The 27,741-nt window shown below is 43.0% G+C and overlaps 2 protein-coding genes across 2 annotated transcripts; one reads left to right on the plus strand and one right to left on the minus strand.

The window, feature by feature from the left end:
- Positions 1-167: 167 nt before the first annotated feature.
- Positions 168-27,615, minus strand: tbcd (tubulin folding cofactor D). The gene is made up of 39 exons (XM_070981054.1): positions 27,098-27,615; positions 26,942-26,992; positions 26,726-26,823; positions 26,508-26,609; positions 26,212-26,358; positions 25,060-25,115; positions 20,907-21,039; positions 20,038-20,083; positions 19,467-19,599; positions 19,175-19,311; positions 19,029-19,089; positions 18,800-18,874; positions 18,594-18,688; positions 13,428-13,584; positions 11,003-11,060; positions 10,882-10,911; positions 10,450-10,535; positions 8,905-8,985; positions 8,722-8,795; positions 8,466-8,583; positions 8,294-8,354; positions 8,186-8,208; positions 8,071-8,102; positions 7,882-7,944; positions 7,703-7,779; positions 7,386-7,467; positions 7,162-7,280; positions 6,974-7,065; positions 6,535-6,675; positions 5,632-5,715; positions 5,009-5,167; positions 4,692-4,830; positions 2,481-2,602; positions 2,157-2,234; positions 1,988-2,074; positions 1,807-1,894; positions 1,466-1,575; positions 1,278-1,362; positions 168-1,036 (listed from the first exon to the last, which is right to left on the minus strand). Exons 1-39 carry the CDS (start codon positions 27,279-27,281, stop codon positions 1,016-1,018), a joined length of 3,585 nt encoding a protein of 1,194 aa, XP_070837155.1. The 5' UTR covers positions 27,282-27,615; the 3' UTR covers positions 168-1,015.
- Positions 14,677-18,167, plus strand: znf750 (zinc finger protein 750). Its single transcript, XM_070981055.1, has 3 exons — positions 14,677-14,746; positions 16,217-17,496; positions 17,606-18,167. Exons 2-3 carry the CDS (start codon positions 16,238-16,240, stop codon positions 18,165-18,167), a joined length of 1,821 nt encoding a protein of 606 aa, XP_070837156.1. The 5' UTR covers positions 14,677-14,746; positions 16,217-16,237.
- Positions 27,616-27,741: the final 126 nt, after the last annotated feature.

The raw sequence follows: 27,741 nt of genomic DNA on the forward strand, positions 1-27,741 counted from the left end.
TGTGGACCCCAGGAAGACCAGCAATGACTTTGTGGAAACTAATGAGGATCCATTAAAGAATACAGTATAAAAGATTAACCAGGCCATAATGGCCAGATGTTACTAATGATTTGCCAGCGTGCACACACAATTAAAAGAGCTGCTGAAATGCAGGAAGTCAACCAGATGTGATGAAAAACAGCAATTTTCTTCCCAGTTTAATGAAGGTCCAAATACACATGGGAAAGGATACATGAAATTAAATTAATCACATTACAGCAAAAATGTAATGCAATATAGTGATTTTAGCCGAGGGAGCGACAACAACTTATTATCAACACTCAGAAAGCACCTTATTCTAAAATAATGCAGCAATGGTATCTTTGTCAGCCTGAGAGAGGGAAGCTGGCTGAGACAATGTGGCCACTATCAGACTCTAATGAGAAAGCCTTGCCAATGGTGACACAACAGGCTCTGTTCCACAGGCAGCAAGGGAGGCTCCGCTATCAGGCCTGGGACTCCGACAGTCCCTGGCACCTCCACCCATGCAGAAAAAGTAGGTCTGCATGGGACCCAAGGGGAAGCTGGGCCCGAGTGACATTCCATAGTTTGTGCCAAAACGGTTAAATGGAAACCATTTCCCCGGAGTGTACGCAAACTATAGTTTCAGTTTCACTTATCTGTGTTGTTCCAGGTACAGATTACAAGAAAACAGCTCAACCGAAAACATTTCCAACGTCTCACTAGACTGTAACCTGAACGAGACGTGAGAAAAGTGCATTTCAACAATGAAGGCTTTCCACTGATGTGTTTTGAGTTAAACTTTGCAGTAATAATAACCAAACAGGGAAAAATACTGATGTTCTTGTCCATTTATTGTCATGTAAAACTGTTGGACTGTAACTCATTTCGTGTGTTGACTTGAAAGACGGATGGAGGGCTGCTTCAGAAGAGGAGCACTCACAGTTTACTCTTAATTCTTACAGCGTGATGTGCAAATATATTATGTGCAGCTGGTTTTTGCAGCCATGGGCGATCAGGAAACCTGGACAGAGCTCTGCAGATGAAAGAGAGTTGTTGGGGTTAACTCAGTGCAACAAGGGGATAAAACAGAAAACATTTGCTGCATGCATCCGCCTACATAAATCCTGTCAAGTCTCATTCATGTCAACTGTCAATTCTATGTTCATCCTGTCTTTTAAGTGAAGCACGAGGTGTGTGAGAGTTTTTTCATTGCACAGCACTTTGAGCTGCATTTCTTGCATGAAAGGTGCTATGAAAGAAGAAAAACTGCTTACCTTGGCAACCACCTGCGGCCTGGGGACTCCCAGCAAATCGCAAAGCTGATTCCTGTGGGTCCGTACTGTGGCAAGGTCACTCTCCCTGGAACAAACACCCAGCACGACGTGTCACAAAGCGACAGACGTGCCAAAAGCATTTAACAATATGAGAATATTGAATGACTGCATCCAATGGGACCACTAACCAGTTAGTGTCACTCAGCAGGGTCATGACATCGTCCAACACTTCTGGATCGATGACATCATCGTAGGTCAGCAGCATCTCGTACATCTGGCTGGCCGTGGTCTTCCTGATCTACATTTGTAAAAGAGGGACAGTTTTCTGTCACAGCTGTTGTTACACAAAAAGCCACGTCATTACTGTGGCTACAAACAACTATAACACACTAACAGTTAATAGTAATTTTAGGGGGATTAAGACAGATTCCACTGGCATTTGGAGAGAGTGGATTTGGAACCAGAACCCAGAGTGAATGACAGCTTATTGGCGCTTTTATACATCTTTAAAAGGATCTTGTGAACTTACCACAGGGAAGGAATGGCAAAGCAGCATCAGCAGCTGGGACAAAACTTTCTTCCTCACCTCACCCTGGAACTGGATCAGGCCACAGAAGCTGGGAAACACCGAAGAGCACAGTCAGCATGGATGGTGTTTCTGCCTCAGTCAGTATATAATGTGGACATGTGTCGATGAGATGGAGACTTACACATCTATACAGGCGCGCAGCTTGGAAATATCTTTGGTCTTCTTGAACTCTTTGCAAAGAGTCAAAAGTTCCACACAGAAGTGATGACTGGGAAAACAAAGACAGAAAAGCTTTAGCTCTCATCATCGTGCACAGTTTTTGTTTTTAACAGAGCTGTCACAACACTCACTTCTCTTCTGTAGTGAAGATTTCAAAGCAGCTGTTAGCAAGCATCTGATTGAGCATCTTAAGAAAAGGAACGGACACTCTAGAAAAAGGAAAAGAAAACATTATTGCTTAAAAGAGGATCATTCTGGCTATACACTGAGCTTTTCAAACAGAAAAGTATGTAAAATGACATAAAGGCCAAACGAAATTATGCAACATATAGAAGTGAAGGTAAAGAACAGGCAATTAACCTTAAAAGACAAGTTTTAAGGAGTGATTTTAAACAGATGAGGCTGACACTTCATGAAAAGGTCATCTAGCACGATCGAGGTGTATATGTGTGTACCTGTCATTGCGGATATTGTCTCTGAAGATGATCAGCAATGTATTTCCAAACTGTGTCAGAGCAGCGCTATTGTCCTGGATCCCTCTCAGATAATCAAACAACGACAGGGAGGAAAAATGCACCTGGATGGAAGCAGCAGAGAGCAGCAGTTAACGTGGAGCAGCAGCCTGAAGGTTAGGTCTGAAATACAGACTCCTGCTCAGCGGGTACGACTGTTTATGTAACGCCATCAGTCTTCAAGAAATAAAACATGAGCGTATCAGTTGCAGTGTAAGGTACAGAGATGTGCTTTACGTGTTATGACTAATAAAGACTGTGTGAACCTTGGAAAGAAAAACAGGGAAACTGATGATATCACCAGGCGGCAGGAAAGACAGAGTCAAACCTTGACACAGTGACACAACATAGAAACACAATGTGATAGATAAACAAAGGTAGATGGAAACTGTCTGATTTCCTCATCTACACTGAACCACAGAATACTTTCATTTTTTTTACTTGGGACTGGTTTAAAGGTCATTTCAAGCATGTAGAGTTCATATTACCAAACAAATACTGTGAAACCTGCGTTGTGTCACAGAATCATTCTTCTGGCCTTGTGGTCTTTCTACACTGAGGCTGGCCCACAAGGCAGTTCCTGGAAAGTCAGTGGATGCTCCATCTCCCTCAGGCCTGTGTGAATATGTGCCTGTGGTGTGAGAATGGCAATCTTGGCCCGTGTATTGATGCAGTATTGGCTCAGTTTCCTGCATGCAACCCTGTACAAACATATCAGTCCTTCCCCTCGCTGAGGATGTATCTGTGGTGAAGAAAAGCTGGAGGAGCGCGAGGTAAAAGCAAGACGAGAGTCTGATTGTCTCTGAGGGAATATGTTTACAGCCTCTGTTGGCAGATGAGTTCAACTTTACTGACCTCACTGCTGCTATTACAGGCTTGAAACTTATTTTTCTTTTATGATATCCACAGAGAGTAAAAGTTAAAAATAGCCAGCACAAATCTTTGTGGGCAGGACCTCTTTCAAATGATTGGCTTTAACAGGTTAGGCCATACTGGAGGAGGAGGAGGGAGAACTTGATCAACCCCTGTTTGGGGCCCCGACTGAGCCTCCCGACTGATGGTGTGCAAGGGTTCAACACTGGAAAGCAGCAGACATGCTTTGAAATGTTGTTGGGTTGAAAAGATTCAACTGATGGGAAAGTCTTGCTTGCCAGTACCACGAGGGACACGTCAGATCAATTTGTTCAGGATGAGTCAGGATCAATGCTTTGAGCTTAGGCGGTGTCCACATTATTGTAAGAAAGGACAGGGTGGAGATAAGTCAAAGTAACACGGCCTGAAATCTGTCATTTTAAGCATTTACTTAAAGTCAGGCGTTCTAGAGAGCCTGAGGGATTACTGTGCAGAGGACACATCCACAGCACATGGCTCCACCTGTTGGCCACAGTTCCTCCAGCCAAGACCTGACATTGCCTGTGCATTACTGGCACCATCAAAAAAAGAAAAAAGAAGGAGCGCATGGACCCCCAAACAGATAATCAGGCCTTATTGTGCGATGATAATTGAATTTCTACTACAAACATGCCAGCTTGAAAACAAGCAAAGTACAATAAATATCATTAAGTGTGTCAATTATATGTAATTTGCCCGAGTTCTATTTTTCATACCAGCAATAAAAATCCTTCAGTGCAATAAAATGCTAAAATCAATTGATTTCTAACTAAACTTTATACATTATGTTCTGATTTCATCCAGCATTTTTATTCTATCATTATATGATCTTGCTTCTGCTAAACCAATACGGTAGGTGAAAGGGAAGTTTTATGAAATACAGATGGGTGACAAATTAAAGGAAAAAAACAACATTAAGTGTCTTAATAAGGTGTGGGTCCACCATGAGATGCCAGAACACAGTTAAGCATGTGGAAAGCTACTGGAGGGGTGGAAAAGCATTATTTCAAAGCACATTCCCTCATTTGGTGTTTGGATGATGGCAAGCACTTCCTAAAAAAATCCTTGTAGGTTTCCGATTAGGTCCAGATCTGGCAGCTGTATAAGCCACAGTGTTTAATTAATAGGCATCAGAGCATTTGTTGACCCTCGTGTCCTATATGAAAGTGTCCGCGTTCATTTTGCTTTACATGTGTCACCCGTCTGAGCATCACGCTGCTCTGATTTGACAACGTTCTCCTCCTCCCATCACGTTTGACCTACTGTGGACTCGGTGATCCCTCCCACAGACACAGTGAGGCCCAGCAGGGTGTGGCACTGATACTGAGGCAGCCCCAGCAGCTGGGTGATGTACTGGAAAGCCTGAGATGGGGCATTCCAGTTCAGACTGGTTGTGGTGTCACTAAAAGACACAGCGAGTGGAGTCACAGATCAGCGAATATCACATACAAGTGTTCCAAGTCAAACTTTCATATTTTATGTGTATTTGCCAAAACAGTCTGGAATAAAGGCCAGTTAAAATCACTGCAACTGTTAGAGTTTGCTGCATGAGCTGCAAGTTGAGGGCAGGGGTGACTCACATCGGAAAAATGTTTAACAGCTCCTCCCTGTGGGGGATGTGAGGTACTGCAGGCTCTGTGCCGTGGAGGAGGCGCAGGAAGATGTTGCCGGCGTGGGCTCGGTAGCGGTCAATCTTCTCTGCTGCCTGCTGGGCCAGGCAGCACATCGTACACTTCACCCTGTATACAGGACGTAAGAAATAAACAAGAAAAGTGCTTCATGAAGGGTGGCTGTTGTTTTCAAACTTTCAGCTAGCTTGTGGTGACAAAAAGGCAAAGGGTGACTAACTGGCTGACAATTTACATGAATTAATCCATTTCATACTATAAATACGCCCAAAGGCAACACTGGGTGTGAATTCTACCATGATGTGACTCTTTTCACTTCAATCAGCAGTACATGTTGAGTGTTGTGTTTGTTTTTTTGATCCCGTTCCCCTGTTATGATTGGATAGAGCTACATGATTCAAGCTGGATTGACTTAGGCTCAGGTATTGCGGCCGCACCTTGAGAAATCGAAGAGGCACCGAGGATTATTCAAACAAACAAGTCTGAGACCGGCTGACATTACAACATTTATGATCACCTCCTGGGGACATGACACACAGTGTTTTTCTCGCTGGGTGGAAAGGTTAATAACTCACAGGTCTGGCGAAAGGATCTCCGCAGCGCCACTGGCCACCAGCAGAGTTACCTCCATCAGGCTGGTCATTGCTGCCTCTCTCACCCTGAGCACACGACAGGAAGAGTAAAGGCTTTATTCTTGCAATGACATGGACTTGACTAACCTTACACACATTGACCTCAGTCATTACGATCTAAACGATCTATTAAAACAACTCCTGAATATGTGACAAATGATGCACATATACAAATACAAACATAAGCTGGCATGAGGGCACACAGCACCATTTGACGGCACTATATTTCAGCTTCATTAGATTTGGCAGTTTTATAGTCAAATCAGCCTCATGGCCACAGGGCACAATTTGTTTATGAGGAATGTTTCACGTAATTGAAAAGTCACACCACGAAACAGGTGCACAGGCCACCGGTGGAACTCTTCATTATTGGCCTGCTGGCAAACATTTTAGGCAAAGACAAACTAAAAAAGGTTTATGTCATGACAGACGAAAAAGAGAGAAAAATCTGTTCCTGTGTGGATGTGGTCTTGAACGAAAAAGACAAAAAGTGTGGTATAAAAAAAAAAGCAAGAACAGGAGAGATAAGGACGTGCAAGGAGGAAAACAGATTCAAGAGATTATTTGACAGTGTGAAAGAAGCAGCCCATCCCATGTCATAAGGACAAGTGACAAGCCCGGTGACATTCCTGGAGGTAAGCATGGCCCAGGGCTACTAGTGAGACAGGTATAGATGTCATGTCTGCATGTCCTTAGGTGGAGGGACAGAAAAACACCAGAGGCCTCAGGCAGTGGAGCATTCCTCCTCCCTGAGGCAAATTAAAAGAGCATGTGTGTATCTGTGAGTGTGTGTGTCTGTGAGCTGTGAATGTGTGTGTGTGTGTGTTGACACGGAAGTTAACTCACCAGGCCCCCACGTCCCCCCTGTTGTCTGTTGAGTAGTCATTCATGCTGTCGAGCAGAGCGCCGTACACATCTGCTACGTTCTCCGAGCACAGAGAGGAGTCCGGGGAGCCGTTGGCACAAACGCCTGCCTTCACACACACCCTGATGGAGGACGAGGAACGAATACATACTTTAATAAAGGGCCATCAGAGGAGAGAAATGAGAAAAAACTGAATTTTGAAAAGAGACGCAAAAACAAAAGTTGTACAGAAAGACATGGATGGACACGTCCTTCAGGTCCTGCAGGTATAGCCAGTCAACTGTTTATTTTAGCATTACTGCCTACAAAACTCTACAGGTAAGCTAACAGTCAAGACAAAGAACAGAGGAGAGACGGATGGGCCGAGGTGATATAAGCCTGAACCACAACAACTAAATGAAGTAAGAGATGGATACTCACTGTGCAATTGCTCTGACCGCATCTCTCCTCGCCTCTGTCAAACTCCCCTCCTTCTGTGTGATGGTGCATATCTGCTGGAGGCCTTCGAGGATCTAACACGCACACACACACAAACACCACCTTACACCTAAATGCTGAAGCAATGAGATATGAAATGCCTTAAAAATATACACGTCCTTCAAACACACCTGCTTCAGTTTGCTGTGGATCATAAATCTTGGCAGACAGCCAAGGGCGAGGGCAGATCCACAGCGAGTAGCCACCTGTGGACTCGTCAGCCCGCCAGTATACTGAGACACCAGGACGTCTACAAGTGTGCACACAAAAACACACACGCGGGCCAGACAGAGATTACTTTCAAAGTCAGACTTACAGTATAACCATCGGAGCGAGGAAATAATACCCAACTCACCCTGCATTTGAGAGTCAGCCTGGCCTGGCTCGGCCTGGTAGTACTCCTCACACAAGGCGGATAAGGCCGACACAACTGCAACCTGCAGAAAAAGGAGGAAGAACATCAGTGAAAGCTGTAAACAACAAGTTGTCCTTCTGAATTAAGAGCAGCATTTTAGAAATAAATGGTGGCAGGCTTCAATTGCAGTTTTGAAAAGTACAAAATAAATAATGTGTGTCTAACAAATCTTGCCAAAGAGCTACAACTCTATGTGGATGCATAATATTTAACTGGCATTTAATTGGCAGGTAAAAAGGAAGAAAAGTTAAGCTTACCGTAATGCTATCCCTCACACCAGAAGAAACAAGATGAAGAGTATTTATGGTGTCGTCAATAAGCCACTGCCAGCCAGCTGAAACACAGCGTCACAACATTAAAGACTTTTAATAAAGATTCTGGATGAAATGCATCCATTTAAAAGCCTGGTAACAGCTGTTTAAAAGAATGAACTTACTGATTACAGGGTCGTTCTTAAAGGGCATTTTGGACAAGGACAGCTTTTCTATGAGACCACACACTGCAGAAAAAATGAAGATTATGAGAAAACAACATTGTGCTTAATGCCCTCCTTCATGTTTCTTGCATGAAATCATAAAAACCAATGTACTGCTTTGTGAAAGCCATGCTCTTATTTTGGACTTACTTGCTGGCCTCATTAGTTCTCCACCAAAACCCCTACAAAAAAAAGCAGAATTTTGATATGAAGCCAAAACAACATACATAATTTTTAGAAAAAATGAAAGATTCTTTCTGCCTACCTGTACCGTTTCTTGTCATGTAGCTGAAAGTAAGTAAAAAGCATCAGCAACAGACAACAGTATATTTAACTTGAAACTGCTTTGGTTGGCTCCATGAGGTACACCTACCATCTGGTGAATGTTTTTCAATGCGTCCACACATTCTGAGGAAATGATGTCCACCACAGTCCTGTAGGACAAATACTTGGAATTAGTGCACTTCCTACCATTGAACTGTATTCGCTATTACGCATTTCTTTGATTTTGTCAAAGTCCCATTGACCGGGTGCTTAAAGCCTACCTGTTGGTCTGAAGGCCCAGTTTGAACAGAGCGTGTGTGATCTCTGCACATGCCAGGATGGCTCCATGGCGACTGTGGAGGTCAGTGCCCACTGCTTTGGGCAACAGCTGTGGCAGAACTGAAAACCACAATGAAGAAAATGCATGGCATGCATACTCAAGACCAATAATTATGGGTTTCAGTCAGTTTCCAAGAGGTGTTGCCCTCGTATGACTTTCGCCATTGCCCGGGGAACAGGTAAGGGGACATTGTTTACCTGTTGTTGCCATATAATCAGGTGCTTGAGGCGTCAGGTTGTGCAGTGCTTTAGTGGAGAGCTCTCGGATCACCCTGCAAGCACATGTAAAGAATACAGCAGTATGTTTACGAGTTGAATTCACATCTACTACACCCTCACTTTTGGAGGCATTCATGAGGACAGAGGAATACATGTACTTACCCATCCCAGTGGTTGATCTTCATGGCTATCAAATGATCTATCATGGCCTTGGTGTACTCTGGGAAACTGGCTATATAGACACTTTGAGAACAAAATAAAAAAGAGCTTTAGCTGAATAGCTGCTAATATCAACAGGAAATTCAGACAGGTAAACATTCAGATATGGGAAAATCAATTTCAGCCATTCAGTCAGTGATATCCCGAGACTAGCTTCTCGCTCACATTTTGACTGCTTGAATGTTTTGTCTGCTGGTGGTGATGCATTTCTTCCAAAGGATTCCTGAAAGGGAAGCTTTTCTATGTCTGTTTTAATGTACACATTTCATTCCTTACATGAAAAATGTACAAAGGTGCCTGAAGTTCATAAACTTAACTGCAACATATTCTTCACAGGCTAACCAAGTTCAAGAAGAGGCAATGCAACAGATGTAATGTATACAGGGCATCTGTCTGTGGATATCCCTATTAATTAATCAGTTCAGGTGTTTCTGCCACACCCATTGCTAACAGGTGCATACGTTCCAACACATAGCCAGGAAATCTCCACAGGCAAACATTTATTTAGGATAGGATGTAGAGAGTGAGCTGACTTTAAATGCGGCATTGTCATAGGATGCCTTTGCTACAAGCCAGTTTCTGAGATTTCTGTCATACTAGATTCACAACAATTGTGAAGCGGAAGCATCTGGGAGCAACAACAGCTCAGCCACAAAGTGGTAGACCGCACAAACTCACAGCGTGGACCCAACAAGAGCTGAAAGGCAAACCGTGTAAAATTCACCTCAATCATCTGTTGCGTCACTCTCGACAGAGTCACCTCTGGAGGCAACATCAGCACATGAACTGTGTGTCTGGAGCTCCATGAAATGGGTCTCCGTGGTTTGAGGATGTTGTCAGGGTTTGGTTTAGACTTCTGTGTTCTGCTGAAGGGTCTGCTTAATGCAGGATACAAAGACACTCCAGTTGGGTGCTTTCAACTTTGTGTACACAGTTTGCTGTGCCTGTATGTACAAAGCAAGGTCCATAAACATGGGAGGAGTTTGGTGTGGAGGAACTGGACTGGCCTGCAGAGAGCTCTGACTTCAACCCCCCTGAACACCTCTGGGAGGAATTAGAGCGTCGATTGTGAGCCAGGCCCTCTGGTCCAACATCAGTATGTAATCTCACAAATGGCTGAACGGGCACAAATTTGCATAAACACACTCCAAAATCTTGTGCAACACTTTCCCAGAAGAAAGCAGATTTTATAGCTGCAAAAGGGTCCCAACTCCATGTTAATGCCCATTGTTTTAGAATGGGATGTCCAACAAGCTGATATAGGTGTGGTGGTCAGGTGTCTGCTGACTTTTGGCCAAATAGTTTTAGCTCTGGTGAATTTGCAGCCCCTATCCCAGGTTAGACTTTTAAATTCAGGTTAAAACAGCTAAATAAATAGTTTGTGCATTTGTCCAAGTGCAGCTCACTAGAGTATTGTGTGACTAAGACAATATGGCTGTAAAGTGCACGTCATTAAGAACAACCAATGTGCAAAACGCACTTTCTTACCTAATGTTCAGATAGCAGTTGTTGAGGTTTCCAACAGCATAGTAGTCTGCTGCAGTTAAGATGTCGATGCCATGAGGAAATGTCCCCTAGTCAGACACAAGCAAGCAACAAAGAGCTGTGACAAAGTGGAAAAATGATCGTACTGTTCGACACTGACCAGATGACTCTGTGATGGAAAATAAGCCATTTTGTTCCAAATTCATGTCATGCACTACTATTTTAAGAGCAATTTAAGGCTATTTGAGGGCTATTGGCAAATTAAATGCTTGCTGGTGCCCTGTAGTCGTACTGGGAGGCCACTTCTTCGCTTCGAAAGTTTTTGCTAACGAGGCAAGTTCGAGCAAGACCAGGATATTTGGCAGCAAACAAACTTTAAATCACAGTAATTCTGTTAGTCATAATACACATGTAGTCAAAACTGCGGTCACAAACCTGTCTGCCGACATTCTCCTGGAAAGCAGCCTGGGACAAAATGAGACATAAAAATGAACTTCTGTAATGTAACCATGTATCTTTAGTGAAGCAACTGTAGGATGTTGACCGGAGAACTTACAGAGGCGGCTCGGCGGCAGTTGACATTTCTGTCAAACACAGCCGTGATCAGCAGAGCACTGCAGAGAGAAACAGCGTGGAGTATAAATGATCTAAAAGACATATCTGCAAATGCAGTGAAGAAGGTATTTCTTTCACAGGAAAGTGTTTCCTAACCCTAACCCAATCTCTGTTTTTTTTTTTTTTTTATGTGACGCACTTGGAGCATATCATTTCTGCAGTTAAAGCTGCATTTCTTGTATGAAAAGTGGCATACAAATAAAATTCTTCTTCATATATACCTCTGCGCCGTGAAAGCGCAACAGAGTATCAACATCTTAATAATTTCTTAAGAATCAGTGACGCAGACTGAAGCGATGTCTGAGTGCAGATTGCATCATCACCATGAAACAGATTCTGGTTGCAGCGCACAGATTCCCGACACAGAGGGATAACACAGCCACATCATGATTAACCATGACTCCTTTGCAATACTGGAAGTTGTGTCTGATTGTGTTTTAACCTCAACATCCCTCCACTCCACACTACCTCGACAGGTCTTAGGAGGGGTGGGTGTGTGAAAGTCTGTTGTCCAACTGCTGCTGGTCTTGTTTGCTCTCCTCCCATGATCCCTGCCTCTAAACTGCAAACTTCAGGTCCAGGGCTTTACTAACTGTCCTTAGCCTGAGGGCTTGGAAACAACCACAGTCCTGATTGCACTCTAGATAACGCTCTAAAGAATATTCTGTGTTATGTTTGTAGCAGCTGCGATTAATAAGTACACAGTGCAACGGTAACTGCAGGGGTACAACGGTGTGTCTTTGTGCAGGCCCCCAGGTCACTCAGTCCCACATGTATGAAAGTGAGTTTTCTGGAAATGTCATCAAGCTGTGATGACTAGAGCAGGAACCAGCTTGTCTGAGCTCTGCTGCCAAACAGCGACCGAAACCTACAGCAACAGGCGAAACCTGGCAGTCCTGTAGGCTAGGGAAAGAGAGGGTGTTGTCGCGACTGCTGATGATAATGCTAGTTGCAGGGGTTCAAACTGACACTGCAGAGCTGGTCTGCACAGTCAGAGGCCACAGGTCCATACACGCACACAGGGAGAAAGGAGATCAAGGCAAACCGTTACTATTGCCAAAGACTTGAACATACGTCACTGGATGATATTGCACCATAGTTTCTCTGCACTGGTTGGAGAGTTTTAAATTTTGGCCGTTACTTTTAAAGCTGGCTTCTTAGACATTTCACATTCTAACCTATAGACCAAAAAAGACTACTTCTGTCAGAATTTGCTAATTTGCTAATAATGTTAAGTGACGAAATCGATGCACATCTCTTCTTTGCCAAATATCACATTAGCCCACAGCTCTTGTGCTGTCATGTCTCAATAAGGTCATGAGAAACATATAAATGTCTAAATGACAAACAGCCATCACTTCAACAGATAAAATAAACCAACGATGTTATTATTACGTGTAAAAAAAAGAAAGGATCTAATCTTTAATAAACGCATTTTAACACTAATCTGCAACAAGGGTTGAGTGGTACGATGGTATATAAAGAGACAGGGTGGATAACTCTGGAGGACGTATTCATTATTTCTACTGACTCACTGCCCTTATGCACACATCACATGTGAACGTTAAGAGACACTTCCTGGTGCCAATAAAATACCATAAATGCCTGAATGTAAATGCAAAAGCTGTCACTGAACCACCAAAAGATCATGCACTGCTTGGCAGCAGTAACAGCTTCATAGAAAGAGGAAACATGAACAAGGAAACAAACAAATCAAATAAATTACTGTCATTAGTAAGTTCCATTAGTATTAATTACATTGGAAATCAGATGATGTGACGATCGCCTTTTGATACCATAATATTCGATTGGCTTTTGTCTGTGTAATTAAGCTACAGATGCACTGCAGCTTACTTGAATATGCACAGTAAGTACAAAAACAGCACAGACGCCTATCTGCTGGTTATGTGGAGACATGCACGACTGATGTGCCACAGAAAAACTGGTTTGAGGCAGTAAATAACGGCTTTGAGGCTAATCACGCAGCTTGTATGCAAATTACAATTAGACTGAAACACACAATGAGCTGCCACCAGAAGAAATCTTACTAATTATCAAAACAGTGTATTCTGCTTTTATCTCTGTTGTAGCTGATACTTTTTTATATAAAGTTGAGGGAAAAAGATGTTTATGGGTTGCAGCTCTATTTCACCTGTACTTCCCTCTTTGTCAGAACGAGAAGGGATTATGTTATGAAGGGCAACAATTACAGCAAACTAGGGATGTTATACTGTTCCTATGCTGAGTTTACAATAACAGCGAACAGCAGCAAGAGCAAATGAAAATGGGAGCACATGAAGATGAGGAAGCTCATGCTGTAGTTTAGCAGCCATCTATGCATGTGAATGTCTTAAGGGAAAGGTTACCTGGCAATCTGAGTGACAAAAGGCTGGAGCTCTTTGGGTTCATAAGCCCTGGCGAAAGACCAGCACACATAGCAGGCAGCGTCACGCACATTGGATCCAACACTGCACGCCCCCCTCTTTTCCTCATAGGTCAAGGATTTGATGATGAGCGGCACGACTGCAGGCAGACGACAGAAATGGATGTGTGGTTTAAAAAAAAAGACTGAAAGAAATAGGTTAAAAACATATCTTACATACACTGTATGCAGGCTTTGTGGTGAGGAAACTTCCAGTTATCACTTCAGCTTCACACCCAAAATCCTTGGACTAAATCCAGTAACAACTGGCTGAATTACAGATTATGTGACCTGAAAGTGCAGTTCATTTTTGCAATACTGAAGCATTCATTTGTTTTTCATTAACACATTTATTTTCAGTGCACTTGCAAACTGTGGTGAGGTGTTCAGATCATATTGAGGCTGTGGTTTACATGTATTTAAAGTAAGCAGATGGGCCTTGTGACAGGTTTTATTGATAACTCACTACACAAACTTCCTTTTGGAGAATGCAACACAATGACATCAGTTTTTCAGTGTAGTATAATTTGAATCTGAACTGAATGCAAGCTAGTGTCTGCCCATCTATTCCTTTTGCATTGTGAGAACATCAGCGATAACAGTGCCCTCATACGCAGTCGCTGACTAATTGGTGTAATATCAGAGAAAGAAAGAAGGCACAACAAGAGTTGCATGGTTATACTTTGCAGGGTAAGTCAGCTCATGTATTAAAGTGGTACTTCTGTTCAGGTCATAAAGATCGACTCACATAAAAAGTGAAGCAACACTCATGGCACCGATTTTACCTACGCGAATGCAAATGTCATGATGATCTCGCCAGCTTGCTACTGAACTTCACCTGAAACTCGATGCGATGATGTAAAACAACATGTCATACCTGGGTGGTCATTTCCACGAAGGACAGAAATGGGGCAGGAAGGAGGAAGAAGGAGCTAGAGCCCCCACCCCACCTCATCATGTAAATCATCGCTTGAGGCTTGACTAATATCAGGTACATCAATGTTGCCCGAGGGCCCTGCTGTTAGGGCTGAAGCCCCGCCCACTTGTGAGACAACACCTTAGACAGAGCTCACCACACAACTGACATCACCAAGCACCACAGCACACATGCACCACCACACACACTCATGAACACACTCTGAACTTTTAGCACGTATTGAAGCGGACATCCTGACCCGATACGGACGCTGGCTGTCGAACTGTGGAGCAGCTCTCTGCAGGCTGAACACTCAGGAGAGGATACTGTTGTTACTACCAGAGCAGGTAATTTTTTCTTTTCTTTATTCTTTCTTAATTAACAAGTAAGTGGGATTAAGTTACATTTACTTATTTACAGAAGTCTTTCTGTGTTATTAGGAAATACTGTTAATTGTAAATCTACTGTTAATAGTTGTAGGGGGTACTTAGGGTGGGTATACACTACATGTGCATCTGTTACTAAGGGTTTTAAATAGCCCCTGCTCGGACTGCCATACTGATGCACAGGGAACGCTGAAAATAACTGGTCTCTTCTAAAAAAAAAAAAAACTTTAAAATATTTAGTTGAATAACAGTAGCCTTTTTCAACAATTTTCTAACACTTTCATCTTAATATGTAGACTGGCCCAGAAATAAAAACACCAATCACCTGAGCTCACAAGAACCAAATATTCATTTTTTATGAAGGAAAAAACACACAGTGTTTCGCACTTCACAGTAAAGAGAAACATTGTTTAAAAGGGATTTTCGAATGGATTTCAGTTCTTAACCAGGGAGTGGCTTTGCGTGCTAATACAGTTGGACAGAAACTTGAGTGACAACTTCTTGCGACAGCGCATGACAAGCAGGTTCCTCCGTGCAGCGCCCAGCAACACTTAACTCACAGCTTTAGGTGATGTTTCATTTCAGATGCGAACCTGAAATGTTTCAGATGCCAGCAACTTCACCTAAACTGGTTAGTTTGAACTATTACTACACATGCTAGCTGGCACATTGCAAGGAAAATAATCAAGAGAAATAGTTCCCATAGTCATGTGCCTCCAGAGCCGGTGAGTTCATCAAATGATCAAATGATGATGTTTGGGAGCTGAGTGCATCCCGCAGGTGTAGTCATGGGAAGCAGGTGGCTGGTAGTTCCCACGCCGACAGCACAGAGTTTAGTAAGGTTGAGAGTGAAAGCAAGTCTCTGCATGCCCTCCAGGTCTGTGTTAGTAAGTGTCTAATCTGCCCAACACCTGCCTACTGAGTGCCTTCGCAGCTCTCTTACTTTATAGCATTGATGACTGGAGTGATATCGAGCGGGTAGACAGGTGAAGATGCAGGCAAAGTTGAGTCATTTGCAGGCAGCTGCCAATCAAAACCACACAAAGACTCGAGTGCACCTATGCAAACACGTGGATGCATTTTTGCATACAGTGGACTGGTTTTCATAGTTAACCATTTTCCTGTTTGGTGTCCAAGCCAGTGTGAACTAACAGTTACAGAAATACATTAGCCTGAGGGTGCGGTGTTTTGTGCAGCTCAAGATTTTTCTGCCTGAGCAGTTAAAGAAACACGGTGAGGAAACCTTCCAATGAGAGCTCACTCTCCACCTGAACCAGTCAAACAACTCCATTATCCACATTACTTGACATTACTTGATTCACAAGTTTCTCTTATGTGCTTTAGTGTGACATTCCCCGGCAGGTTGAGTGAAAAGGTGATCTTGAAGAAAAGCTAAACTGATTTCCCAATTGTTCTGTGTGTTTCTTTCAGAAAACCTGCATTTAAATCAAGATGGAAACTACTCAGGAACGCAAGCCAAAAAGGCCGCACTACATTCCCCGACCGCCAGGCAAGCCCTTCAAGTACCAGTGCTTCCAGTGTCCTTTCACCTGCAACGAAAAGTCCCATCTCTTCAACCACATGAAATACAACTTGTGTAAAAACTCCATCTCCTTGGTGTCACAGAAAAACGGGCAAGCAGCCCGACAGTTCAAGGCTGTGGCAAAGGGAGCCCCTGTCAAATCTAAGGATTGTCCAAGCCCCCTGCCAGCAATTCAGAACAACACTGAGAAAGAGGGAGCTGAAGAGAACAAAGCTGAGAGCCAGGATGACATGGAAGAAATAAACGTTGGGTGTGACAGTTCAGTCACTAAGGACAGCCAGAGTGTGACAAAATCAAATACAGTAACAGAGCCAGAGAACAGGGAGAGCAACAAAGCCAAGACTCTGCCGCGCCCATCTGCCTTTTCTCCTGTCACACCCAAATGCGATGGAGCAGAAGCCTTTAAGTCACCTGTGCAGCAGTCAGAGGATTCGCAAGCTCCTGTTCCCACCTTCAACCACCCAGGCTTTCCATGGAGCACGATTTCATCATCCATTCCCTTAAAACCATTCCCTCCTCCCATTATTCCTGATTACTCTCCCTACCTGCCAGACCGGCCCTTGTATCCACCATACTACCTCCCAGGAAACCCCCATGCGACCGAGCCAAACTCCCCTCCTTTCAGACCAGAGTTTCTGGATCCCCAGAGGCCTGTGGTACCACAACCCATGGCCCCGCCTCACACTTCCCTGTTTCCTCCATACCCATACAGATACTGCCACCCTCTTCACCCAGGCCCCCCTTTGCATTACACCCTGTACAGACCCCATGAACTCTCCCTGCCCATTACAGGACCCAGATATATTCCTTTGGATTTGTATGGCCCGACCTTTGGGCCTAAGGATTATGACTTATACATGCATTCCCGTCCCAGTCACAACAGCCTCAACACATCTACACAAGAGGAGAGCAGCCATAGGCAAAGTGGAGACAAGGAAATCAGGCTAAGCCCTAAGGAGGGCTGTTCAGCCTTGGGGTCCCCTGACAGACCCAGTCATGGACATATCATCCAGAGAGACACAGAGGCTGCCCCACACTACACCAACATGGGGGAGTCTCAGACATCCACCCAAGTGGGACACACAGCGACAACCATCAAAGCTGACTTACAACAAGAGGAGTCTGCAGAAAGCTTGCTGCAGTTAAGTGTTCAACATGTGGATGGAGGGTAAGTAATTTACTTTTTAGTATTTTGTTTTATTTATTGGCTTAATTAAGCTGCAATGTACCGCATACTGTGTCAGTCCATTAACTCTTTATTCTGGCATCTCTTTCAGGTCAGCTGAGAGCAGCAGATATTCCTCTATGTCTGTTTCGGAACCGTGTCCTGAAACTACATCAGAACAAGGTGGTGAGGACAGCAGAGAAGATCTGGGCCCCCTAAACCTGTCAACAAGGAACCCAGACAAGGAAAAAAGTCCATCTGACCACAGACTGAGCTGCTCAGACGCAGAGACGTTAAAGCGGGAAGAGTTGCCTCTGAACCTCAGCCTGCGAGCACGCAATGCTGCCCTCAGCACTTCAGAAGATCCTCTGCAGAGGTCAGAGTCTGAGCTGGATGAAGAACCATGTGACCAGAGGCAGACTGCAGCACTGGCACTCTGTCAGCTCGCCACTGCAAGCTCTGCAGCCTCTTCACGAGACTTCAGCACTGCAGAAGGACCCTCGGAAGATTATACAGATGCTAACCATCCTGGCTCTCCAAAGAAGACCAAGCACACAACCAAGGCAAAGGAAATAAGCATGAAAAGAGCGAACAGCGGCAACAACTGCCATAAACCAAACAAGAGAGCAAAAGCACCAGGACGGCCTCTGAGGAGGAGGCCTCGCTGCCGTTAACGGCTAAACTCTGACTGTTATAATTGGTAATAAGGACAGAATATCTGGAAACTTCACCACCACAAGCCTCAACATGAAAAGATCAACTTATTGAACATTAATGTTAAAATGTTAATTAAGCACTGAACAATTTGATTCTTCGAACAGGAGCAGATGTGACATGTCTGTAGCACTGCCACACAGTCAACTTAAAACAAAAAACAACCTTGCTGAATGCAAAGACTTGTCGCAGGTGTGTGTTTATTGTGTCTTCTCTCATACTTGACTGGAAAGTTTGAAAAGCAATTTTTTTAAGGGTTCCTAATATTTAAATCTGGACACTTTTTGTAATGTGGAAAATTGACAATGGATTATATGTATGAAATGTAAATATGTTGAATAAATAAATAACAAAAACGTGTCTGTCGTGAATTTGTGGACACATACCATCTGTCAACCTGGAGGGCAGCAGCAGGCCTCTCCTACCAAGTTCTGCCAGTGCCAGACAGCCTCCATGCCAAGCGTTGTCTGTCTCCTGGAAGCTTGAATAAGGACACAAACAACACAGGTCAAAACATAGAACGTGATAGTGAAATGTGTGGATAAAAACATTTATATGAAATAGAGCCAATATGTCCTCAGTATGAACCTACCTGAAGCAATCCAGCACTGATCCAACTACCTCATCTGCCAGCTCCTTGGGAAGCCTCCCAGTCACCCTCCCAACGCTGAAGGGATAAATAAAACAGATCATTATTTCAATACGTAAACACTTTCCGAGGAGCTCTCTTTGAAATAAAGAATACCAAAGACAAGTAGCAACAAGGATGTGATGTGATCAACAGTTTATGGTTGCAAGTTGACATATGAACTGACTGTTACCCCTTTGCTGCGGACCAGCGCACAATTGTTTCTTTATCTTTCAGTCCCACCAACAGATGCTCTGTAAAATGAAATGCATATTTCATGTCCTGAGCAGAGGTACTGCAATAAACAACTTAGGAAACTGAGTGGAGGCTGAAACTGACCAACAACAGTCTCCACCTCCTCAGGAATGTCATAGTCCTCCTCCTGTTCTTGCATCTCCGCCTCAGGAGTCACAGCAACTGTAGCGGACTGGGACATGGAGAGGTTTGCAGCTAGAGAGCGGCTGCCTCTTTGGTACCTGAAAAACATGCACATAAACATTTTAAGACACTGAAACACTCCGTGATCCAGGCACATATCAGTTGGTACACAGATAAAGATCGTGCCAGCTGACTTTGGTTGGAGATCTCGTTTTCCAAACATTGGATATTATTAGCTTGTATTATGTCTGACCTCCAAGCAGCCAAACGTGGCTTCAGGAAGGTGAGGCCAAGCCTCTGGATTAGTTTGACACCAAGCTTCCTCAGCATGGCCTGGCTGCTCTCTGACAGATGTTTCTGCTCCAGAGACTGCAGAATTGTAGGAGCTGGGAAACAAATAAGGACATCATATGATCTGTTGTATGACTGGTACAACAAATAAATTGACGAATGCATACAGGAATATACATAGAGGATTTTTAGAAGTATCTGACTAGAGGCTAAGAAAGATAAACTGCTCCCTGCATTGGACAGCAGGTCAAAGATAATTATAGATCATTTTAATATACAGGAAGGCTTTGTTGTCTCACACAAGGGAATTATCGCCTGACCTGACCATTCAAATATCTCCCCTCCGGCACAAGACATTTTGATAAAAATTTGTGAACACAAATGATTCTGTTGCCACATGCAAAGGCAACTGAACACAGACTACGAATGTGACAATCACATGCTCCATTAACTCCTGTTCAGGAGATTCAGCTCTCTGTTTGCCCTCATGGAGTCATTACTTTACTACAGATACATATATATATATAACATACCGTGCTGTAGGAGATCATCTCGTTTTCCATGTTTGAAAAGCTTCGCCTGTGGGGACACAAATAAGATAACCAAATCAGTCGAAGACACTGCAGTGGGAACATGACAGCAGTGACATTTGAGAAGGCATTACTTATTGTAAAATAGTAAATATTTCACTAAACAAACTGAAAAAAGACACATTACTCTCAAAAACCAAATTCATTCTGGTGACAATTTCTTATCTTGAATCTTTGCAGCACTTTAACCTCAATCTACATGCAAAAAACATTCAAGTGCTGGTCCTGTAGGCTTGTTGACTGAGCAAACAGCGTCAGTTTTGAACGCCCTAAGCACCGTATAGGCTGGAGCCAGGTTGACTTCACAAATTAAGTACACAGGCATGCCTTCTAAACATGTTATGCAAGTTTATGTGCCAGTGATATGAATGTAATGTACTTGCTTGAGGGCTGCATTAGATTACCTTAGCTGTCAGAAATGATTGAAAATACCCTCTATCATTAAAAATGATTTGGAGTGGGAACAGGTGTAATGTGAGAGGCACCAATGTGGAAAAGCGGAATTTGTTGGAACCAAGCACTGTCAACGCCGTTCTCATTTGCTGAACAGCCGTTTAGCTTAAAGCGGTGGATTAAACTGACATAAGTCACTTGACTCAGCACATCCCACACATGCAGCAGGTGCATTACACACCTGCCAAAACCGCATTAGTTATTGTGTGAGACATACCAGTCATGTCAGCTCTTGTAAACTACCCTCTGCAGGTTTTAATTCAGCAGTGCACACAGAATACACTGGCCTCAAACATACACAGACAGGTGTGCGCTCGACACCACAGGCTCGTGTGTGATCACTGAGTATGTGTGTTTACCAGAGACTGCAGAGCACCATCCAGCACCATGATGTCTCTCATGGACTGGTCATTGGTTTGGGATACAGTGGTGAGGCTCCAATCCAAAAAGTCTCCGAGGCATTTCTGTTTGACATCAGGGCGCGTCATGAACCTGTACAGTCATGCACAATAAGACAAGAAAGTAATTCAAGGTTTCATGAGGACAAACAAACACAGACACCAGTGAAGACATTTCCAACAGAACCTTGCCCTCTACTGGCTGGAAAACTAATCACAGTTAATAACTTCAGCAGTGGCTCTGACAATGTAGAATCTCGAAAAAGAAAATTTTATACCTTTGAACAATGAGGCTGGAGAATATGTTTTAAATAAACCACAATATCAATATTTAGATTTTTCCATATTAATATGCATCTCTATAAAGCAAACTACAAAATCACAGATCAGATTATCTAAATATAACATCAACATGTTACAATGCAATGTACTGTGTTCCACTGTTGTGCCTTGAATGAAACAAAACCCCATCTACGACAAACCACATATCTTGAAATTAGTGCTGTCAAAAATATCGCGTTATTAACACGTTAACGCAAATCAATTTTAACGGCATCATTTTTTTTATTGCGAGATTAACACTCTTTGTGACCTAGTGTAGTTTTTTATAGGCTGTGGCCACTGCTAGTAACCTAAGAGAAACTACAGGATCCGGTTGTAAACCGGAAACAAAACAATAGACACGCCCCACGCACGTGTTTGGTCTTACCTGGTCGCTAGCTGTAAAAGAGTAGGCAACCGGTTTGTGTGGACGTAAAGCGCGAAACACCGAAATGGATGTGAACAAGATTCTGAATGGAAGATTTGGTTTCAAAAAGTTGCCAGATGGATCGACTGACAAGACCAAAGTTATCTGTGTGTATTGTCGGTGTGAACTGAATTATCAACGTAGCACATCCAGTCTGAAATAACACTTGATGGCCAAACACACGGCGAACGCAAATTCTCCTCCGCCTCCTTGTCAAAACCAGGCGACAATGGATGGCTTTCGGCAGAGGCATATGGATGCTATTGTGTTCAAAGGAAACTTAAGAAAGGAAAGTTTAAGCCATGGTTTAACTGCACTATAGCCTGAGTCCTAGTTTACAATGATGTGCACTTTGTAACTTTATTTTGGATCACCTTGTCTTGATCCCTTAGAAAGGGCCGCTGAAGGGCTTCTTTGTAACCAAGTATTTATTTTTTTGTCATCTTTTTATTGACAGTGTTAAATTGTGTGAGATTTGATTCATTCAAATGTGAATGACTGCTTAAAGTGAGAATTTTAGTGTGAAATATAACACTAACTTGTTGTTTTCAATTAAAAAACATTTGCACAAAGCAAGCCTATCCACTTTTCCATGTTGATAACAGTATTAAAATGATAATTCAAGGGACATCTAGAATAGATAAAAATGTGCGATTAATTTTAACTATGACATTCATGAGATTAATCACAATTAAATATTTTAATCGATTGACAGCAATACTTCAAATCCTTAATTAGGACGACGGAAATTTAGCTAAATCTGACGACAGTAAAAGCATTATTGTCCAACCCTGGCATACATAAATACTGACGGGGCTGTCAAAGACTGAACACAGATAAATCCAGACTGTGTGTTTAAAGCCTAAGCTTTGAACACACACAGTGCTTTTTTTTGTTTCAGAATTAAACGTGATACAACCTTACAACAGTTTCAGGATCAGGATGAGTGATGTAGCATTTTCTGATGCTATTGAGACTTTCCAATCATGCCGCTCTGTTAGCAAACACATTTTGATAATGTTCCTCCAAATCCAGGTGACCACATGACCACCTTGTTGCTTAGTATTCTAAACACCCAGACACTGGACATTACAACTTCCTCATGTAAATGGCTTATTTCACATTGCCTAATTGATTGAATTTTATGTCACCTTGCCTAGACTGAGAGTATAAATGCTTAACATGGTTATGTCACGTAAATATCTGTCAAATGAAAACAGCTGACAATGTTTAGTGAAACCACATCACCACCTACACTGTTGCACGAAAACACTGCTCACACTGAATTTAAGACTGGATCCTGAGCAACTGACAGACTCTGTCAAAGGACTGACATGCTGGTGGCAACTTGCAGCTAAGAATCATGTATCATCTGTAACCAGGTTCCACAAACATCATATGATTCAGGCCAGGATAAGTGTGCTATGTACTGAACTCCGATTAGGGAGGTTAAGAAAACCTATTATGATGTACGACAGAGCCCAATCCAGGTCCTCTGATCAATACACATCGGCTACAAATCCAGATGTTTGCTTCAGGAATGACAGCTGTCAAACACGCCTCACTGCACTCTGTTAAAACACTGCTGCTAAGTCAGTGTCCTTTATTTATGTCATGAAGCAGCAATCATCACAAGAAGCATTTTGAGTCATTTTGTGCCTCTTTCAGTGACATTTTGCATTTATTCTGACATTAAAGAGAATCTGTCTGCAACAGGTAAACACCGACATCCTTTCTCTATGGATATTACAGAGAGTACTACAGGACACAATGCAAAATATTGTAAGAAATACCTAAATTGCTTGACAAATTTTAATGCAGGCCTAAACAATGCAGTGTAGGTTGTATAACAAAGGATTGTTCCTGGTCAAAAATAGAACTGAGATAAATAATGGATCATAAAACGTAGTCAGTATTCATCCAAGTGAAGGTCTCATTCTGAAAATTGCTCCACTTCAGCACAGAAATGACAGCGACCGTTTAATGTGGAGGCGTCTAATACATTAGTGCACTACTCAGTAACCTGGACAATGTTAGAATCATACAGGGATATCAATAACCAGGTTATGTCCCATATCAAATCGTGAATATGATTAAAATAAGGATAAGACATAACAGGGACTCATGTGCATGCAAGGCTGCTAACTGACAGATGATGTTGATATCACGACACAGTACGGAAGTTGAGTGAAGTTTAATAAAGTTCAATTTAAGATGTTAAAATATTACAAAATTATGAGAATTGTTAAAAAATGTTATGAAAACACTGATCCCATCAGGGGTGCTGGTGGATGTCTTGCTCGGGGTTCAAAGATGTCCAGAAACGGCCCTTCACACCGCCCCCTGCCTTATCCACCTGTGACTGCACAGGTGCTCACAGCCTACCTCCCTCTCTCTCTGAATGTACTTTATCTCTGTTTGTCTGTTTCACAAGTTCATAAGACTGATTTCGTTATTAGCACTGGCCTCAACAGTTCTGGACATATTTGTACTTACCTGTCATCCATATTAGCACTAAAACTCGTAGGAAACACTTGCTGAGGTGAAAACAAAGATGAGTAACTGTCGGCACAGTTCAGGTTCGAGCAAATATCAAAGACAGGTAACAAGACGTCCCTCCCTCCTTAAAGACCCCCAGGCTGTCTTTAGCTTTGCATCACCTGACATGATTTGTTTACTTCCTGAATTATGCTACCAAGGTGGAGTCAGTGATTCTGGAGGAAGACTGCTGATATTTGAACTCAACATCCACGCAGACAGTTCAAAGGCCTTTAGTGATGTTAACTGATTGGACTGACAGCAGCTGTAAGGACGTCACAGGAATGTCACAAGGAAGTGGGCGTGGTTTCGTCTAAAGTAGGTCACAAAAACAAGAGACGCCTCTGATCCCCCTGTGATTGACCTGCTGGAACAGTGCTGCATTGCACTTTGTTTGCTCCCCATTTACTGAGCCAAGGCTGTGCACGCACACCAGGTTTTTTTCAGTGCCGCAGTGATGAGTTGGGTCTGTCACGACTTTCCATCAGCAGAGGGATCACACAAACAATTACAGTGCTTTCACAGCTTCATATTGTTGCGCAGCTCATCTCATTTCCACTACATGTCTGCACCTGGCATGAGTTACTATTAGTGTACATTACTATTCATTAGGTCATTCTGGTCGATCAACACCCAGCAGTCCACTGCCCTGAGTTACACTTTCATGTGCCTATTACAGTTTAAATATGTATTGCATTTGAGTGAAATGTTATTTGATAATATTAAGTCTGAAAGTCCAGCTGAAGGTAAAGGTATTATTGTTCCACTGTTTCAAACTGTGATATTTTTGGAGGCAACCACAAAAAAATTAAAATACACTGCACTTACTTTGATACTAGTACAGATGCGGCATCCCTGGGACTATCACTGACGAGTAGATAAGACTGAAAAGAGAAAAAAATGTTAATTATACTGTACAATAACATGACCTGGAGCAACTGCAAACAAATCCACAAATGTTTCCAGAGCCAAATTCATTTTCAGCTCAGATACACTACTGCTTCACTCTGGATTGGGAGACATATCAACCATTTGCTCTTTTGTTTGACTTACACATTTTTTCTGAAATTATGGATGAAAAAGCTCTAAAATACTCACACACACACACACACACACACACACACACACACACACACACACACACACACACATATTTATATACATAAAACTTGCTTTGTTTTATGTTACTTTGTTTTGAAACTGTCACAGATCTTTTTGGACCTTTATTCAGATGTTTTTGAGGATCCACAAATCCTGATAACAGAGCCAAGCTGAACCTAGTACAGACCAACCTCTCAAACCAAAAACAGCAAAACAGAATCAAGATTATGCCATATACCAGTGTTTCTCAATTCCGGTCCTCGGGCCCCCCTGTCCTGCATGTTTTAGCCTACATTTACATGTAGCAGGGCATTTTGGAAAACGGATATTTTAGTCCCTCCGTTTTCAAAAACAACATCGTGCACACAACATCGTTTTCAAAAATGTTGTCGTTTACATGAGCCCGGATAAATCCGCCATCAAGCGCCATCATAACTATGCCAAACCTATGGGCGCAAGCGTAAACATAGGTCACTCACATGACATTAAGTATTTTCAGTCACATGTTGTGACGTGTCGGAACCTAAAACGCTGTTCAACCCTGTTTACACGCCAACACATAAGCGCCCATTTCAGAAATCTCCACTTTGCCCAGAGTTTTTAAAAATGATCGTTACCGTGAAAAAAACTCTGTGTGTAAACGAGAGGCCAAACCGCATGAAAACATATGTGTTTTCCCTAAGTGTAAACGTAGCCTTAGATGTTTCCTGCTCCAACACACCTGTTTCAAATGAGTGGCTCGTTATCAAGCCACTCCAGAGCTTGATGACGAGCTGATCCTTTGAATCAGGTGTGGTGGAGGAGGGAAACATCTAAAACATGCAGGGCAGGGGGGCCCAAGGAGCAGAATTGAGAAACACTGCCATATACTTAACTTGCCTTTGCAATGGCTAGAATGCGGTCCATGGTGGGCTCTCTGGCTTTGCCGTCGTCTGACTCCAAATGACCATCCAGACGATAAAGGTCAAAGGGTATGAGGCAGGTCATGGACAGCCACAACAGCAGCATGTAGCGAGTTTCCCAAGTCTGAAATGAGTAGATGTAGTAGAAGAAATGTTTGATAACACAGACAACAACAATAACGTATGCAAACACACAGGAGGTAAACACACAGATGCGTAATTGTGAAGGCTTGGATTACTATTTTTGCCCTGGACCAATACTGGCAGGCTCACCTCAGAGTCTTTGGGATCCTGCCTGGACAGCAGATCCAGAACTGGCTGGACATCTGTCACCTCATGGGGGAAAAGCTGCATGAAGATTTTATAACCTCTGACCTGCTCAGGAAAACAGAAATATGAGCACCCTGGAGACTGGCTCACAAATCAGCATTACTGAACTGGCTGGATAACTTTGCTGTGTCAGTGAAATGACTGTTGTGAACCAGACTGACCTTACAGATGATGTAGAGAAACTTGAAGCCCAAGTGAACCAGTGAAGAAGGCGACTTCTCACTCCTAACAAACTCCAGTATCATGTTCAACATCCACTCTAAGACAAAGTTGGAAAAAAAATGAAGAGTGGGGCCTTTTAAATATGTTTACATTCTCCAAATTAATCCACAGTATTAATAAAAATGTAATTTTCAGTTAGACTTTTCATAATATACCTAAGTGTGGGTCCAGCAGATGAGGCTGCTCTTGGTATCTGTTCATTATCACTGAGGGAGGAAATGGGCAGAGTGTGATGAACTGGAACAAGGTAAAACCACACACTGATTAAAAAGTGCAAGTATAAAGATTATAACTGTGGATGACTGTCTCACCCAAAAACCTCTCTGTGGTGGACTCGCTTGACAACTTGTGCTCGTGGACCTCCGGCAGGCTGGAGATGAGCCCTCTGGTCTCTACGGTCTCACTGAAGCCCCCCAACACACAAGCTTTTACTATAGCGTCCGACTCTCCTCTCTCGCCACCGGAACACCCATTCTCTGTCTCCGATAAGGCCATTCTGCCAGACTTTTACCCACAAAGAGTGTCCTTGTTTCAGAGTCTATCGTCAGTTAGTAACGTTTGTTCTTATATACCATGGGCCAGTTAGCTAGCTAATATTAGCATTCATGCCTAGCAACGGGAGTGGCTGTGGATGAAAATTAGCCTGAGAAACGACGGAATTTATTTAATTTACAGCTACGACGCGGACGTAGTGTGGGTAGTATTACTGACTGCTCACGAACTGAAAACAGTTTCACAAAAAAACGAGGAATTACCGCTCACAACATCTCTACTGAGCTGTTCCTGCATTACAAAGCGTCTAACAACTGTATTCACGCGCATCGCCAGTACGGTACGCGAGGAGGTTCAAAAGTGTCGCATGTCACGTCACAGGGCAGACGCTGTCTTCGCTTCCGTCCGGAAAATGAAGGAAAATCATTAACGGATAAACGTCATTGATTGCATATTTATCAAT

The sequence above is a fragment of the Chaetodon trifascialis genome, chromosome 15 (genome assembly GCF_039877785.1).
Source record: "Chaetodon trifascialis isolate fChaTrf1 chromosome 15, fChaTrf1.hap1, whole genome shotgun sequence".
Classification (NCBI taxonomy): Eukaryota; Metazoa; Chordata; class Actinopteri; order Chaetodontiformes; family Chaetodontidae; genus Chaetodon; species Chaetodon trifascialis.

What these genes read in the sequence shown, in the direction of transcription:
- znf750 (XM_070981055.1), top strand. Translation starts at nt 16,238, where the DNA reads ATGGAAACTACTCAGGAACGCAAGCCAAAAAGGCCGCACTACATTCCC. An exon ending in GTTCAACATGTGGATGGAGG is followed by an intron (nt 17,497 to 17,605) that starts GTAAGTAATTTA and finishes CATCTCTTTCAG; the next exon opens with GTCAGCTGAGAGCAGCAGAT.
- tbcd (XM_070981054.1), bottom strand. Translation starts at nt 27,281, where the DNA reads ATGGCCTTATCGGAGACAGAGAATGGGTGTTCCGGTGGCGAGAGAGGA. An exon ending in TTCTCTACATCATCTGTAAG is followed by an intron (nt 26,610 to 26,725) that starts GTCAGTCTGGTT and finishes TTTCCTGAGCAG; the next exon opens with GTCAGAGGTTATAAAATCTT. An exon ending in GCATTCTAGCCATTGCAAAG is followed by an intron (nt 25,116 to 26,211) that starts GCAAGTTAAGTA and finishes TTCTCTTTTCAG; the next exon opens with TCTTATCTACTCGTCAGTGA.